This window comes from Parasteatoda tepidariorum, chromosome 8, assembly GCF_043381705.1.
Source record: "Parasteatoda tepidariorum isolate YZ-2023 chromosome 8, CAS_Ptep_4.0, whole genome shotgun sequence".
Classification (NCBI taxonomy): domain Eukaryota; kingdom Metazoa; phylum Arthropoda; class Arachnida; order Araneae; family Theridiidae; genus Parasteatoda; species Parasteatoda tepidariorum.
This window is the reverse complement of record NC_092211.1, coordinates 9327606-9344711: the sequence shown is the minus strand read 5'-3', so window position 1 is coordinate 9344711 and position 17106 is coordinate 9327606. Positions and strand designations below refer to the sequence as shown.

The window sequence follows — 17106 nt, the reverse complement described above, 5'->3', positions numbered from 1 at the left end:
AAAAAAACCTTTTTTTTTATTTGACAATAACTTCGTCAAAAAACATGCTTTTTTGGAATTTTTTTTTTAAATGAAAGCTAAAAGTCCAAATTTTTCAATGGTATAATAAAAATTAACAATATCTAACCCCTTTGTGCCCGTACATCGCGTCAAACTTCACAAAAAATTAATACAATTTTCTATGATTGTTTAGAGTGTAATTGTACATAGTTGCAAAATATATTAATTAAAAACAATTAGAGTACATAAAAGTAGAGATTTTAAGCTACAAAATGAGATAAAGCAGAATCATTTTTGATAATTTTTAAGAAGTTATGACACTTTGAATTTTGCCATTTTTTTTATAAGTTTCTAGGTGTACTGATACTTTTGAGCGGTACTGTATATATCGTCTAATTTATATGTAATTATATTATAATATAATCGTATAATTATAATATAATATATCGTCAAATTTATATTACATATTGTCTCGTGTAACCAATCGATACAGTAACGTAAACAAGCTTCAACAGTCACGTAAAAACTATAAATTTGGATAGTATCACCTGAATAATTAAGATTTTAAATAGAATCTTATAGTGCGTCTAATAATTTGGCCAGGGACTGTAGAAAAAGGATTAGTTTAGAATAAACTTAGAGTGTGATTTCTCCGAAAAAAGTCCGTTTCCATTTCGAAAAAAAGTTCAAGATAATAAGGTTTCGAGAAGAAACCTTTCGAAATAGGAATTCAAAATAATATTAGGTTGATATCATAATGCGAAGGGAAAAAATATTTTTTTGATATAACAAAGTTTTCAACACATTTAAGTTCGACGTATCGAGAGTTGACTGTAATTAAATTGACATATTTTATTGCACCTCCGGACGTATTTTATGCCAGTAGTAGAAAAAAAGTAAATAAATGTCATACAAGTCATGAACTTCCTGTTGTCATACTTGGCTGACCCACCTCTTCCTCCCTCCTCGATATGAATTCTTATAAATTGATTATATAACTAGAAAGCTCTACTCACCATGATAAATTTTTATTTATTTTGTTTTTACAAAAATAAAATCCGGTTTATTTGATTTAAATCTGATTTATTTCCTTTAGATCGGAATCTTTTATTTTTATAAACATACCCTCAAAACATAAGTTTAAAATGAATTAAATTTGAGTAATATTTTAAATATTATTATAAATAAAGCATAACGGCGCATTTCAGATAATGTTATTGCATTAAAAATTGTGCATACAATATTGCATGATACAAATTATCCGAAAATGAAATGGAAAGATATTATAACTAACTACCGAAAAACATGATAATAAGCAATTCGATTTATGTGTTGCTGTTGGTTAACAAATATTTCTACATAAAATGACTTAAATAACCCACTTATTTAAAATAAATCCTACTTTCAGGAAATGCAATCTTTAAGATACATGGCCGCGCGAAGGCTCAGGGGATAGAGCTTTCGCCTTCCAATGAGGCGAACCGGGTTCGAATCCCAGTCTATACGAATTCCGCATCTGACTTGCACCGACCACAGTGCAGACGTGAAATATCCTCAGTGGTAGACAGAACATGGGTTAGTCTCCTTGATGTCAGGCTAACAGTGGGAGGTTCTCGTGGTCTTCCTCTCTGTGTAACGCAAATGCGGGTTAGGTCCATCAAAAAGTCCTCAACGAAGACAAAATTTCTCCCAATACTCGATCCATGAGTTCCCTTGTCTTCTGGATTGAGTTCAAAATGACAAGGCTACGGAGTTGAGCATTAGTAGTCGTAAACCCATAAAAATTGGGTCCGCTGTTCAACGACGGTTAAAATAAAATCTTTAAAATGCCGAAATATGTTTGCAAAATTGTGCTTTTGAAGATTTTATTTTAAAACTAGAGTTTGATAATATCAACCGCAGGATAGAAATTTTATAAAATGTGATATTATTTTCGTTGAAATATGCTTAAATTACATTTACTGAGACATTTAGCGCATGAAGAATATTGTTTTATTTAAAAAATAAAGTAGTGCGTATATGCTATGACCCCTTGGCCAAATTAATAGATAAGCCATTAAGTTGAATTCTTTTATTTTATGAACTATGCTTTATTTTTAATTTGTTTACAGAACTTGCTACTTTAATCTATCATAAAAACATATGTTTAATCTCAAATGAAATAATTATAAATTTTCAAAAAGTTGAAATTATCAAAAATTTTGCCATGTTAAGAAACTCAAGTAGTTTGGAAATTTTTCAACAGAAAGTGTTCATTCCAATTAAATTATCAACCGCTTCTCTTACCAATTGTTTAAAAAAAAAGCAAAAAATCAACATAATTTTTTATTTCAATGATAAATACAAGGAACTAAAACAAAAGATAATACGCAAGTTCTAAGTTGAAATTTTAATATTTTTATGTGTAAAAAAAATATTTAATTTACCATCAGCTCACTATCCCAAATTATCTTGGGCAAATGAAAAAGTTAAATATTAGTCTTTGAATTTGTTTACATGTTCATAATCTAAAAAATCACCTGCATTAATTGGCAAAATTCCAATCACCAGAGATTATAATTAATTTTTTTCTTGCTTCCGGCCGAGTAAAAACGTGATAAAGCAAAACGTATTGACGAATTCTGCTATAGCCGAGTTTAATCGGGATACTAAATATTTGCAATATATACATACCCTAATTAACTCGGAATGATAAGGAAAGCGGTATATTAAAGGTGTCTTCTGAACTCCTAAAAAAATAGTAAAAAATATGCGTCGTAGTATTAATAAAAAAACATTGATTGAAATGTAGCATTAATGCACTTTTGGCCGAAAATGGGGTAATGTAATAATAATGTAATTTATAGGTACCTCGTACTTATTTAATTATGTTAGCTTAAATTTATTAACACACCAATATATATTTACAAAATTCTATTTAATTTTTACAACAATGACTTCTTTAAAACAAAACATTCGATTGAGGTGAATGATTTTTTTAAACATTTTGTTTCATTTCTGCCCTTGTTTTAGCTTTTCTTTGTTCATTCAGAAATATGTAAATTTGTAAGTTTAAGTATCCATGATTATGACTGCTCCCACGCTTGATATTTCTTTTTTCTGTTTTAGTTGTCAACACGAATAAAAAATTTCATTAGTTTTTATAAAAATTTAATTACTTACTCACTCACTGACTCAGTGTTTCATGCAATATGGTTTATAATTTTAAACAACAATATGTTGTTAATAATCATGAACAAATGTGAATGATTACATGCATTTCAGGAATATTTATTTGTACTTACTTTTGACAAAAATTTAAGCACTACTTTATAATGTAAAGATCGGGAAAGAGATTAAAATTTTCCATACAACAATGTATAAATAGTCATTATTTAAAGGAAAGAAAGAAGAAAAAAACGAGAAAAAATGCAAAACATTATATAAAATTTTAACAACTTTTGAACTAACTGTAATTCTTTTTAAAAAAGGCACAAAAAAATAATCGCATAAAGTTCATAAATAAAAACAGCCAGATTGTTAAACTTCAACTTGATAGTTGTACTTTAGTAGACTATAGCGTGTAGAGATACACGATGGAAATTTGACACCACTTTAGAAAACCTCGATTTTGCCGACAGTATTGTCCTCATATCATCAAATTTTAAATATCTGAATATGAAAACGCAAACTTGTAGCAAATGTGCTAACGAAATTTGTCTTCAAATTAATAAAAGTAAAAACAAAAATAATGAGAATAAATGCGAAATCTAACAGAGGAAAAATCAATTCTGAAAAGATCGAAGAGCTTAATTCTTTTATTTATCTCGGAGCTATTGTTGATAAAGAAACGATGAAATTTCCCAGAGAATCTGAAAAGCTAGATCCTGTTTTAGAAGTCTGTTCAATTTTTGGAGAGCTTCAAATATAAAATTGAAAACAAAAATAAATGTCTATAAGGCTACCGTGCGTTCCATTCTTTTGTAAAAGGGCCAAGTGCTGGAATCCCCCGGAAATCAGAAAAAGAAAAACTTGTGTTTTTCAAAGCGCCATTAATTTAGCGAATGATTAGTGCATATTTAATAACTTTATTTGGCGAACATTAATGATTACTTCGTTTCAAGTTACTGCCAATTCGAGCGTTCTTACGTAGCAAACTATTCCACCAAACTGTTATAATATGCATATATGTTCATAAGATTTACACGAAACTGTAAATTCCAGAAAATAATTTAATAATATTTAATTTCTAGTCCCTTCGATTTTACTGGAATACATATTAATCTTCTATCTGTGCTGTGTATATGTGTGATTAACAAACTAGTTTAAGAAGTATTGTATGTATGCAACCAAAATTTATGATTCTTGCTTTATATTGTATTCTAGAAGTAACTTTACAGATTCTTCACATCTATCTCACTGTAAATATAAATTTTAGTGTTTCTGAATAACAAACATGGTGGCGACATACTTTGTACTAAGTAAAGAACATACTTGACTACAGTTTGCCTACGAAAAGAACTTCCGCCACAAAGTGTGAGACCGTCTGCTGCAATGAAAACAAGAATAGCGCATTTCAGAGAGAGTAGTTTCTCTGTCCTCTAGGGTTAACACAATAGACCAAAGAAAAAGATTTTGTTTTTTTTTCGCCGATCCCACACCCCTACTTGAAATAGTTATACCTCGTTACCATAGTCGCCGCAAGCGCCTTCCATAGATTAGAAAGGGTTAGCGAAAATTTCTATTGGCATTAAAGGAGCGTTCTCGCCAATCGCCAAACAGATTTGCACTTATATTTTTGTTTTGTTTTCGGTATCACGTATCTATCATTCGCAAAGTTAAATATGGGTGCGACATTTCAGAGTTTCAATTAAGCGGGTCTTCATTAGATTCTTCTGCATTAAATAAAATAAAAAGCGTACTTCTTGTTATAGTTCCGACATAATCGTTTGTATCTGTTAACTAAATTGTGTTTACTAGCGTTTTTTAAAAGGTCGTAGTAAAACTAAGATAGAAAAATTACATATTATTGCCTCCGTAACCCCTTTTATATTTTCATAACTTTCATTAAATGTATTTCGAGTAGTGAACTTCTTTTCCTACTCATCCACTAATTAAAATAATAATTTCAATAGTTTAATAATTTCACAATAACCTTTAATCCTTAATAATGAAATGATTATTACAATAAAGTTTGTTTAGTTAAAATATTTAAAAAAAAATTATTGTTTAGCAGAGACTTTGTTTCCAATTCTATATTCATTAATTAAACTTAATGGTTCTGCTCGATAACCATTTACAATTTTTTAAAAATTTTATTGAATTTTCAGTTATTATGGAATTCTTTAAATATTTTTCGACAAAGAGATTATTTAGCAATAATGCGAAAAGCTGAAATTTATGAATGTATAATATTTATAAATGTTTAAGCGAATTTTAGCAGCTATTTTGTACTAATTATTTTAATTGAAATATTCATTATACACAGTTTTATTGTAATAATCGTAAAATTCATTGAACAATTGAGTATTATATTTTAAAATGCAAGAAGAATTTTATAATTATTTAAATTTATAATTGTAAAAGAGTAGATAAGTAACTTCGTCATAAAGTTTTACACGATACGAGAATATTATACGATTGCTTTATAATGAAAGAACAACAATTTAAGTTTTAAACTTTTTGTGGAAAAGAAGAAAAAAAAGAAATTTTTTCCTGTCATGGGTGTTAGCGATTAGAGAGTCTTTTATCGTATAAATATTAAGTCAGTATTGTTCTCTTTTAAATAAAAATGCATTTTGTTAGGGAAAGAAATTACTTTTAATGAGTTATTTTTATTCATCATGGCTAGTCGAGGAGGAGAAAAAGAATATCGAATTACACTGTTTAAGTTAATGTAATTTCGTTCTCCCACCACCTTTACGTGTAATCCATCGCTAATTCCAACTTCAATCGACAAGTTTCTAATCTACGGTATGGTTTGGCAATTCGCTCACCGCAATGCGTTCAAACGAATGACTAGGGGAGTTCTTTCTTTAGACAAACTATACACCTTGGTTCCATACTATATCCATACTATATCCTTGGTTTTGGCGTAGTGGAACACTTAGTGAAACACCATAGTATTGCCACCATTTATGATGTTCAGATACACGAAAAATTTTCAAAGAGTACTTTTGCTTAATTTTATTTCTTTGAAAATAACACATCTAAAATGCAAAAACATAAGGTAATGTTATACCTGTCTTGAAAATCATGTTTAAATAACTAAATAAAAGTTTGATAATATTATAACCTTTTTATTATTAATTTCACTAAAACACTTATTAAGTAATATTTATAAATAAAAGGAAGGAATCGATATGTGCAATGAAACGAATTGATTCATGTTATTTATCAAGTTAAAAAGACTAGATGTGATTCAATTTGACCAGGTTCAAAAATGGACGGGAGTTTTTATTTCCCAAAAAATTTTTGTATATTTTTTGGGGTGAGCTAAACCACCTCCTAGAACAGGGGTGGCGAACCTTCATGCACCAACGTACCATTTTTTCTAAAATATATTTAAATGAGGTCAGAGACGTGCCGACAAATAGTTTTGACTTCGTGATTATTGGACAAATAATAATACTAAATACTATCAACTCAAAATTCTTTATTTACTACGAAAAAATGCAATTCTCAACTTTTGCAATGTCTCGGTTATACGCGTAATTCAACTTAAAGTAACATCAGTGTGACTTCTGTTGTTGCAGATTAGATGACAAATAACTTATATTAGGTTGTAAGATGTTAGTTTAAGCAGAACTGTAAAATTTTTTTTTTTACCAGTTATTTATTGTTCGCTTGTTTTTTTATGGTTATTAATTGCTTTTTTGNTCTGTTGTTGCAGATTAGATGAAAAATAACTTATATTAGGTTGTAAGATGTTAGTTTAAGCAGAACTGTTAAATTTTTTTTTTACCAGTTATTTATTGTTCGCTTGTTTTTTTATGGTTATTAATTGCTTTTTTGGCATTAATTGTTCTTTTTTTCGTGAATTTCAATTGAATTGCTTCATAGTAAACTTTGTGATCGGTGGCGTGCCCAAAATATCAATTTAGTACTCCGACTTAACGAACATAAACTGCGCAGTGCATGAAAAATAAGAAAGATGTTACTACGTTTGGGCTACTAAAGGATCAAATTTCTTGTCTCACCACGGGTTGCCATAAACCTTCTCTTTTCTAGGAGGCTAAACATGGCTAACAAGAATTGTACGACCAAAAGTTTTTTCGAAAAATATATTTTTTAAAAAAAAATGCATTTTTTTCCATATAACTTTTAAGTTTTCGCCTGTTTTAAAACTCGGCATATTTTAAAACTCGAGGAAATTTCCCACAACTTCTTTATCTATAGTATTGTGTCCTTTGGATAAAAAGCTAAAATTGGATTGGTGAATTTCTCTGTAATGCAACTGAAAAAAATAGCGAAGAATAATTAAAAGAGGTTTGAAATTTATAAAAAGTTCTATTATGGGATCTAGATCCGAAATCAAGAGAATGTCGACTTTTGCCGGTGAATATCAACAATCACATAGTCGCTTTGGTGAAGGTTCGAAATAATTGTTATATCCGATTTGATATTAATTTATTCGCTGATATTATTATATTTATTCCCTTTTTTAATATCTGCCGAGAATAGATTAGGAGAAACAGTGTCCGAAGCACACCGGTTAAATGTATACTTAGCAGTGGCACTAGATCTTAAAAAAGACATTGATGTAGGGCATACCGGACAAAAGTATACCGGGCAGTGGCACTTCACTTGACCTAGTATATATGTCGAACATTTACCAAAGCGACTGTGATTTTCAACATTCACGAGTGAAAGTCAACAATCACCGATTTCGATCATTCACAATAACATATACATAAAATATACACAACCCTTAGAGGTGTGAACTCCCTCACTCCCCCCCCCCCCAAANCCCCCCCCCCCCAAATAGACCCTAATTTTTCTTAAGCCTTTCCAAAAATCATAATTTTTAAGATCTTACCCATTTTTGATGTTTGTCTATCTTTTTAAATTTTGTTTTAGAGGACGGGACACTCAAGGGGGTGGCCTTTTGTTATATAGAATAAAAGTTGAAAAAAAAAACTCATTTCAAATTTTATTTCGATAAGAATTTTAAAAAAAGAGACAAAAAAATCGTAATTTTAGAAAATTTTTTTAAAACAATTATCATCAGCATTGGCACGACAGCCCTTTTTGAGCCTGGGCCTTCCTCACAAGCTTTTTCCCATTCTGCCCTTCTCCCAGCAATTGATTTCCAGTTCTTTGCTTTTAGGATGGCAAAATCCTCATCCACACAGTCTTTCCATCTCTTTTTGGGCCTTCCTCTTGGCCTTTTATTGGAAGGGGCTGCATTAAAGACTTTTAATGCTGTTCGTTCTGGGCTCATTCTCACTACATACCCGGCCCATCTCATTCTACTTAGTTTAATAGATCTAATGATATCATCACTATTAAAGATCGTATATATTTCAAAATTTTATCTTTTTTTCCAGTTGTTGTTATAAAAACAATTATAGTTATTCGAAAGGGAATTATAGTTATTTAAGAGGTAAACCCTAATCTTGGGGAATATAATTGATGAGAAACATTTCGAGCTGTGTTGAAAATAAAAAAGATCACCGATTATTTGCTAAATTTCAAATTATGCTCCAAATAAAGTAACACTATTATACCTCTTTCAATTTGGAAAAAAATTGCACTCCGTTAATTACACTATCCGTTATATTGGACCCCGTTAATTACACTATCTAATTAACTGTTTATTGATCGGAGCTATTTATTATAATTAATTCTCTGTAATGTTTGCGTGGACGTGTTCGCACTAACAATGATATTGTTCGTTTTTATAAGGGAAAAGAAATATCCTTTATCTCATTATTTATCCCCAGCTTATTATCGAATCAAAAATATCTTTTTGGAGACAGTGCCAAAACATAAGCATTGAAATAATATCCGCCCTCAATTTTTCCTCCGCAAACCACGAAAAGCAGAGAGGAAAAGAAAACTGGTGATTTTTAAGCCCAAAACCTTTTTCTAAATGTTTGCGAGTCAATAGATAAGAATAAATATTTCCCCATTCTGCCTCACAGAGAGATTTTTTTCTCCCTTTCTTCGGGAAGACATCTTCTACCTTTAACCAGGTACTTCTTATACTGTGCGTTAAGACCTGAATAAAAAAAAAAAGCCCGCAGCTTTGTTTTGGGGGCCCCCGAGGCTCTTTTAGAAAAGAAACTCCTTTTTTCTTTTACCAATAATCTAACTTTTTTTTTTTTAAAGCAGTTTTTCCCTTTCTTGTCTGAAGTAAGGAAAGGGAAAAAGGAAACTTTCCTTTTTACCAGTAGAATCAAAGAGAATAGGGGGGGGGGAAATCCCTTTTCTTTGTGCTGCCTCTACCACATCTGGGAGTCACGCGTTTTAAAATTTTCTTAGAGCTGAAATTCAGTTTCAGGCTTTAATTTTAAATTTTATTTTTGCATCAGTGCATTAGATGATTGTGAACGCCAGGCTTGAATTGTATATGAAATGAACAAATAAAGTTTTGCTGTGAAATGTCGGTGATTGAATGTGAGCAACAAATGATTGTAGTTACAATATTGTAACTTAATGTTGAAATTTCTAACGCCCTAGATGAAGGGCTTTAGAAATTTCCACTGCAAAAATAAGGACTTCTTAATTCCGATTTTCATAGATTTTGTTCGCTGCAAAATAATCTTGATTAAAAAAAACTAATATGTTAATTGAAGGAATCAAAACTGTCTTTAAATAATCAAGACTATATTGAAGGAAATAATCATTTGAAGAAATAAAGACAGTCTTGAAATAATAAAGACCATCTAGAAGGAATCTATTGTTTAATAAAATCAAAATTGTCTCGAAGTAATCAAGACTATATTGAAGGAAATAATCCTTTGAAGGAATGAAGACCGTCTTCAAATAATGAATACCATCTTGAAGGAATCTTGAAGGCCATCTTTAAAGAATCGCAAACTGTCTCGAAGTAATCAAGACTATATTGAATTGCAATAATCCCTTGAATTGCAATAATCCTTCATATAATGAATACCATCTTGAAGGAATCTATTCTTTAAAGAATCGAAAACTGTCTTGAAATAATCAAGACTATATTGAATTGCAATAATCCTTTGAAGGGATAAAGACAGTCATCAAATAATGAATACTATCTTGAAGGAATCTATTCTTTAAAGAATCGAAAACTGTCTTGAAGTAATCAAGACTATATTGAATTGCAATAATCCTTTGAAGGGATAAAGACAGTCATCAAATAATGAGTACCATCTTAAAGGAATTTATTCTTTAAAGAATCGAAAACTGTCTTGAAATAATCAAGACTATATTGAATTGCAATAATCCTTTGAAGGAATAAAGACAGTCATCAAATAATGAATACCATCTTGAAGAAATCTATTCTTTAAAGAATCGAAAACTGTCTTGAAATAATCAAGACTATATTGAAGGAAATAATCCTTTGAAGGAATGAAGACAGTCTTCAAATAATGAATACCATCTTGAAGGAATTTTGAAGACCATCTTTAAAGAATCGTAAACTGTCTTGAAATAATCAAGACTATATTGAATTGCAATAATCCTTTGAAGGGATAAAGACAGTCATCAAATAATGAATACCATCTTGAAGGAATCTATTCTTTAAAGAATCGAAAACTGTCTTGAAATAATCAAGACTATATTGAAGGAAATAATCCTTTGAAGGAATGAAGGAAGTCTTCAAATAATGAATACCATCTTGAAGGAATCTTAAAGACCATCATCTTTAAAGAATCGTAAACTGTCTTGAAATAATCAAGACTATATTAAATCGAAATAATCCTTTGAAGGAATAAAGACAGTCTTGAAATAATGATGACCATCTTAAAGGAATCTGTTCCTAAAAGATTCAAAAACTGTCTTCAAAGAATCCAGAATGTCTTGAAGGAATCAAAATCGTTTTATAAATAAAATCAATTTTTTAAAACAATCAAAACCGTCTTGTAAAGTTCAAGGCCGTCATAAAGGAATCAACGCCTTGAAGGATTGAAGATATCAACCCTATGACGATGTCTTTTGTTTTCTTTTGGCAAATATTGTAAAACTAGGAAACGCTGAAAGATATCAGAAACAGAAAAATAGGTAAAATACATTTTTGATGAATAAATTCTTCTTTTTTTTTAATGAAAATTCGATTAGGTTTCAAGTTGGGTATGGCCGCTTCACCACATCCTTTGTGTAATTCTCATAAAAAGTTTTTTTCGTCAAAATAATTAAAATTTATTGACTCTAAGGCTAAAATAAAGAAGTGTGTCCATTATTCTAGCTTCAATAGAAAAGACACTTTATTACATAGAGTTGGGGGTGGGGGTATTGTATGTCAGCCAAGAATTAATATCCCCTTTTCTTCTTTCTTTTTTACTTCTGTACTTCGGGGGAGTTGTTATTTTTCAAAAACAGTCATTAAACTCTTCACTAAAGTCAGAGTAAAAATGTGGGACTTTTTTTTAAAATTGCGTGCTGCGTATAAATAATTATTGTTGTAGAATTCTTTCTTCGACTTTTTTGTGTGCCGTTCGTAAAAGCATTTCTTTCACTACGTTGTCTTATGGGCACATTTTGTGTATTTTCATTGATTGGAAAGATTAGCCTACTCAGTAAACACTTTTCGAGACATTGAAAGCAGGGTTTTGTCTAGAGGAAATCCATTTATTTCTTCCACGTCAATGGAAGAAGTTTGAAAGATTGGAAGAAACTAAAAGTGGCAATAAGTAGATTATAAGGAAAATGTGGTAGGTTACAGTCCCTGAGCAAATTATTAGACTCCTTGTATGATTATGTGTAATATTATAATTATCAGGTGATACTTATTATAATTATCAGGTGATACTTATTATAATTATCAGGTGATACTTATTATAATTATCAGGTGATACTCTGCAGATTTATTGTTTTACGAGACTGAAACCGGTTTGAACTTGTTTACGGTCGTCAATGGGTTAAATTAGGCTATATATAATATAAATTCAACGATTGGCTAAATTAGACGATATATTATATGAATATAGAATATTTATTATATCAGTATTATATTATTATATTGCAATAGTTAGATCAAATGATTAGACTCACTGTAGTTTTTTTAATAATGACATGTTTTGAATGAGTTTATAGGCAATACTTTTATATTTAAATATGCATGTAATGGGTTTTTATTCAGGAGATTTTTTACATACTTCCTATTTGTATTTATTTTTAACGTATTGCATTACAATGTTAACCAATTGATACACGAACGTAAACAAGTACAAACCGGTTTCAGCCGTTTAAAAGCAATGAAGCTGTAGAGTATCACCTGATAATTAAGATTTTACGTAGAATCTTATAGTGCGTCTAATAATTTGGCCAGGGAATGTATAAGAATAAAAATGACTATAAGGAAAGCTTACATTTAAGCAAATAAAATTTAGTGCCAGAAGGCAAAGTTTTTCGCACCTAATTTTATGAAAATAAATAAATATCTTCATACTATTTATTTAAATTATAATTTGAAATTAATACCTTTCCTCGGGAAATTTTTAATACCCTTTAAATATTGATAGCCTTTCTAGCAAGCGCCCGCTTAAAAATCTTCACCGCCGACGTCAAGCGCGTATGTGTTAAATGGAGTAACTTAAAACTCCAGCACGTTGTGTTTATGTTACGACCGAAATCAAGAGAATGTCGACTTTCAAAGGTGAATGTCAACAATCGCATAGTCGCTACGGTGAATGTCCAAAATATTTGTTATATCTCATTTGATATTAATTTATTCTTTAATATTATTATATTTATTCGATATTTTAATATCTGATGAGGATAGATTAGGAGAAACATCGGTGTTCGGAATACTGATTAAATGCGTACTGGGCACTGGCACCTGACCTTAAAAAAACATAGATGTAGGGCATACCGGGCAAAAGTATACCGGGCAGTGGCACTTAATTAGTAAAGTATATATTTTGGAAATTTACTGAGGCGACTATGTGATTGTCAATATTCCCAGGTGGACCGGTTTAGCGTGGTTGGTAGGGCATTGGGCCTATGTTAAAGAGGTCTCGGGTTCGATCCCCTCTGGCTGAAGACTCCCCAAGTAGTAAATGGTGACTGATGCACGTGAAATCTGTCAAAGTCCTCCATCTTCCCATAACAAATCATACCTCTGTGGGTACTGATTCTGGAGTTTCATTGTCTTCTGGATTGTGTTCAAAATGACAAGGCTTCGGAGTTGAACATTATTAGTCGTAAGTCCAAAATTGGGTCGGCTGTTCAGCTACGGCTATAAAATAAAACAAAACCACCAATTTTGGTCATTCACAGTAACATATATATCTGCATGGAAAACTTGAAATATAGCATAATTTTAGAAAAATAATTTCATTCATTCAAACATATTTGAAAAAATTATAACAGATTTTGACATTTGCTTGCAAACTATCAGCTTTTTAAAAGAAATTTCAAATGTGTTTGCCAAGAAATAAGGGAATTAAGTCTACTTTGCTGCTCAAACCATATACCTTCAAAAGAACCTCAAAGGGCTGAGATAGCCTGGTTGGTAGGGTGTTCAGTCCGTGAGTACGGGAGTTCGAATCCAGCCTTCCGAAGAATCCCTTTGTATTAAATGGTGACGTTAATTCTTTCACGTTAATTAAAAGCACGTTAATTCTTTCGGAGTCACAAAGTCCTCCAAGTTCCCATAACAAATCAATACTTCTTTGGGTACTGAATTGGAGATTGGTAATTTAAGTCAAAATTACGATCTGTAGATGAATGAATGGGTGTATGAATGGATCCGCCTTGTAAAACGGGCTTTGACGTGTAGCTGAAGTCGTATTCGTGGCATAGATGGCGCCACTTAAAAACAAGAAACCCTTTGCCTCAAGTTCGATTGTCTACTCAACCAGCCTTGTTGGCACGGCAAATAGGCAATAGAGAAAACAACAATCGAAAAAACAGAAGAAAAACAGAATTTTTATTATTTTCTTACAATTTTGTGCTCAGCGTATAAATAACTTTCAATGAGAAAAATCAAATAAAACGTTTCAAGTATGATTAAGTTCTATGCGTTTTTTGAATGTCCCAAAACTAACTTTTTGTAGTGATTCCTTACTTTAGGTTGTACCTGATTAGCAATGTAGATTCCTTTGCTTATTTTTTTTTTATAGTTTTTGATTGATTGAAAGATGAACTGTCGAATTTTGAATTATATCAATTGGTGATAACAAAAATAAACGTGTCTGCGTTTGTGAAAAAATAAATTGTTCTGATAGAAAAACCTCATTTAAAATGCAAAAGAAGGAAAGGTTATATTTTGTGCAAAGTATAATTAAGCAGAAAGAGAAAAAAAATGGAAGAAAAACAACTAGCGTGAATAACGCACAAAAAAATTTACGCAAAGGGATATACTATAGTTTCGATTCTCTAATCAAGATATTTGTTCGTCTGTTATTACTGGTAATGAGCAAAACTTACAGAAAATGTTACTTCATTAGAATGTTATTGTAATAAATTTTAAAAATGGTTATTCAATCAAATTGTGAAAGAATAAAGAAGTACTTTTATAATCAAACCTAAACTTTATTCCGCCAAAATGATCGACGTCACAGATATTTTTCGTTAATTTGCTTGAAAATACAGTCCTTGGTTAAATTATTACACGCACTATAAGATTCTATGTAAAATCTTAATTATCAAGTGATACTCTATACAGCTCTTTATTGCCTTAACCCGACTGAAACCGGTTTGTACTTGTTTACGTTTATGTATAAATTGGTGAAATGAGACGATATGTAATATAAATTGTTCTGACGATGAGACGATATATTATAGAAATATAGAATATTTATTATATCAGGTATTATATTATATTAGTATATTATAATAATTAGACCAAATTATTAGCATGCAATTTAATAATTGCATGTTTTGCACTAGTTTATATGCAATAATCCTATATTTAAACACAAATGTAATGGGTTTTTGTAGAGGAAATTTTTTATACGGGTATATTTCCCATTTGTATTTATTTTTAACGTATTGCATTACTATGTTAATCAATTGATACACGACCGTAACCAAGTGCAAACAGTCACGTAAAAACAATAAAGCTGTATTGTATCAACTGATAATTAAGATTTTACATAGAATCTTAGAGTGAATCTAATAATTTGACCAGGGACTGCATATTATTATCCTAATTTATTCATGTATTATTTTTCTGGGAGAGGAGGTTTTGTATAAGCAAGAATTGATTGGGTGATATATTTTTTTCAGCTCCTCCTCGCAGTTTTGACTTCAACTACACCAAGATGTCTTCCGAGTCGGTGGTGAATTTCACGTGTGAGGCGGACGGCGTCTTTCCCATGCCCAAGATCACACTCCTGCAGCTGGACTTGCCGGAGCGTCAGGCCAGTCTCGTGTCCGGCGTCAAGACGATCACGAGCAGTGGGAAAGGGGGCGCCTACTATGTCCAGGTATCCAGAGAGATTCGGGACTGGGAATTAACCGAAGAACCCACCGTCTTCGAATGTGTACTTTCTATACCGGGTACAGATTATGAGAATCAAAGGAAAATACTATACTTTCCAGGTGAGTACACAATTTATTTCTTTGTTGCCTAGCAACGGCATAGAATTGTCCTTTAAATGTTTTCTCTAAGCGCCATTGAGTGTTTTTTTTATTAGTGGCATGCACAGAAAAAATATATAAGGAATTCCCACCCCATTGTTAAACTATATAAAAAAGGCGATACGTTTTCTTCGATGTGCGACAACATGCCAACACTCGCCCTAACGGTTTAGCGCAACGCTATCTTAACTGATAATTGGGTATAATATAAAAAAACACAACTACTTCCACTTAGTAGGAATAACATTTACCATGACGCAATGCTAAATTCTATGCCACTATCCACATAAATGCCCTTATCCACATAAATCAATTATTAATCAAAAATCGAATATCAATTACTTTTCTTTATAATGCAATAAAATCTGGCGAGCAGCTATTTAAACGATCAAACACTTCGTTTGTTTATTTGTGGCTTGAAGTTAGGCTCGCAGAAAATGCCGTTCATGGGTTAAATTTAGTAGGAATAACACAACCTGTGACGTAGGCTATATTATACCCAATTGAATGGATGAGTTTATCGTTTTATTTTATTATTTTTATTTGAATTTATAAAGTTTTTTTTAAATCGTTTGGTTTTTTGTAATCGATTGGTTTATTTGTTATCATGTTCTATCCAATGCTTAGATATTAATACTGTAATGATGTAATATAAGCATATCGTGTGCAAATGAAAACTAAAGTATAGTTTTTGCTAAGTAAAACTACGATTTACATTAAATATTTAAATTTGTAATCCTTTTTTCTTTTTCTTAAATTTGTTTCAATATTGAATGAAATACATATTTATATGGACGACATGCCCCATTACTCCTTTTAAACTAAGTCATATGACAATGAAATAAAAAGGAGTAAGTAAATATATGACAGAAAAACATTCCACGTATTACAAAACTAAAATCTGAAATGAAATATTTAGAATGGGTACTTGCACTTAAAAAAGAAGATCACAATACCCACATATGAAATCTATGACGTCAGCTCCAGCTGATCGTTAAGTTTCCCCACATAAGGCAGAATGTTAATTAACGTGAAGTTGATTAAATGCAGGGTAGTATCGCTCATCAAATTTGTTAAACTATAATTCTTTCTCGTCTGAGTCTTATACTTAGATTTATTATTTTTTATGTATTTTATTGTAACCGTAATATACTTTTATTTTGTGAATCTGGCAACTTCGATACATAGTTTGGTATAATATGAAAAAAACACAACTACTTCGATTTAGTAGGAACAACATATGACGCAATGCTAAACGAATGGAATTTAGTTGTTGTTTATTTAGTTATTGTTATTAGTAGTTGTTGTTATTTGTTTTAGTTGTTGTTGTTTATTTAGTTGTATTTAGTTTCAATAACTTTTCTTTATAATGCAATAAAATCTGGCGAGCAGCTATTTAAA

General features: G+C 30.8%; 1 protein-coding gene across 4 annotated transcripts in view; it reads left to right on the top strand.

Annotated features, from left to right (window-relative positions):
- The window catches only part of LOC107447594 (uncharacterized), a 140431-nt gene that overhangs the window by 89629 nt on the left and 33696 nt on the right, over window positions 1-17106 (top strand). For 3 of the 4 annotated variants that reach the window (XM_071184655.1, XM_016062535.3, XM_071184654.1), the window contains exon 3: window positions 15352-15666. In XM_071184655.1, the coding sequence (XP_071040756.1) occupies window positions 15352-15666 (315 nt within the window). Of the gene's footprint in view, window positions 1-15351; window positions 15823-17106 lie in introns of all 4 variants that reach the window. The other variant, XR_011637570.1, reaches the window with a different exon arrangement.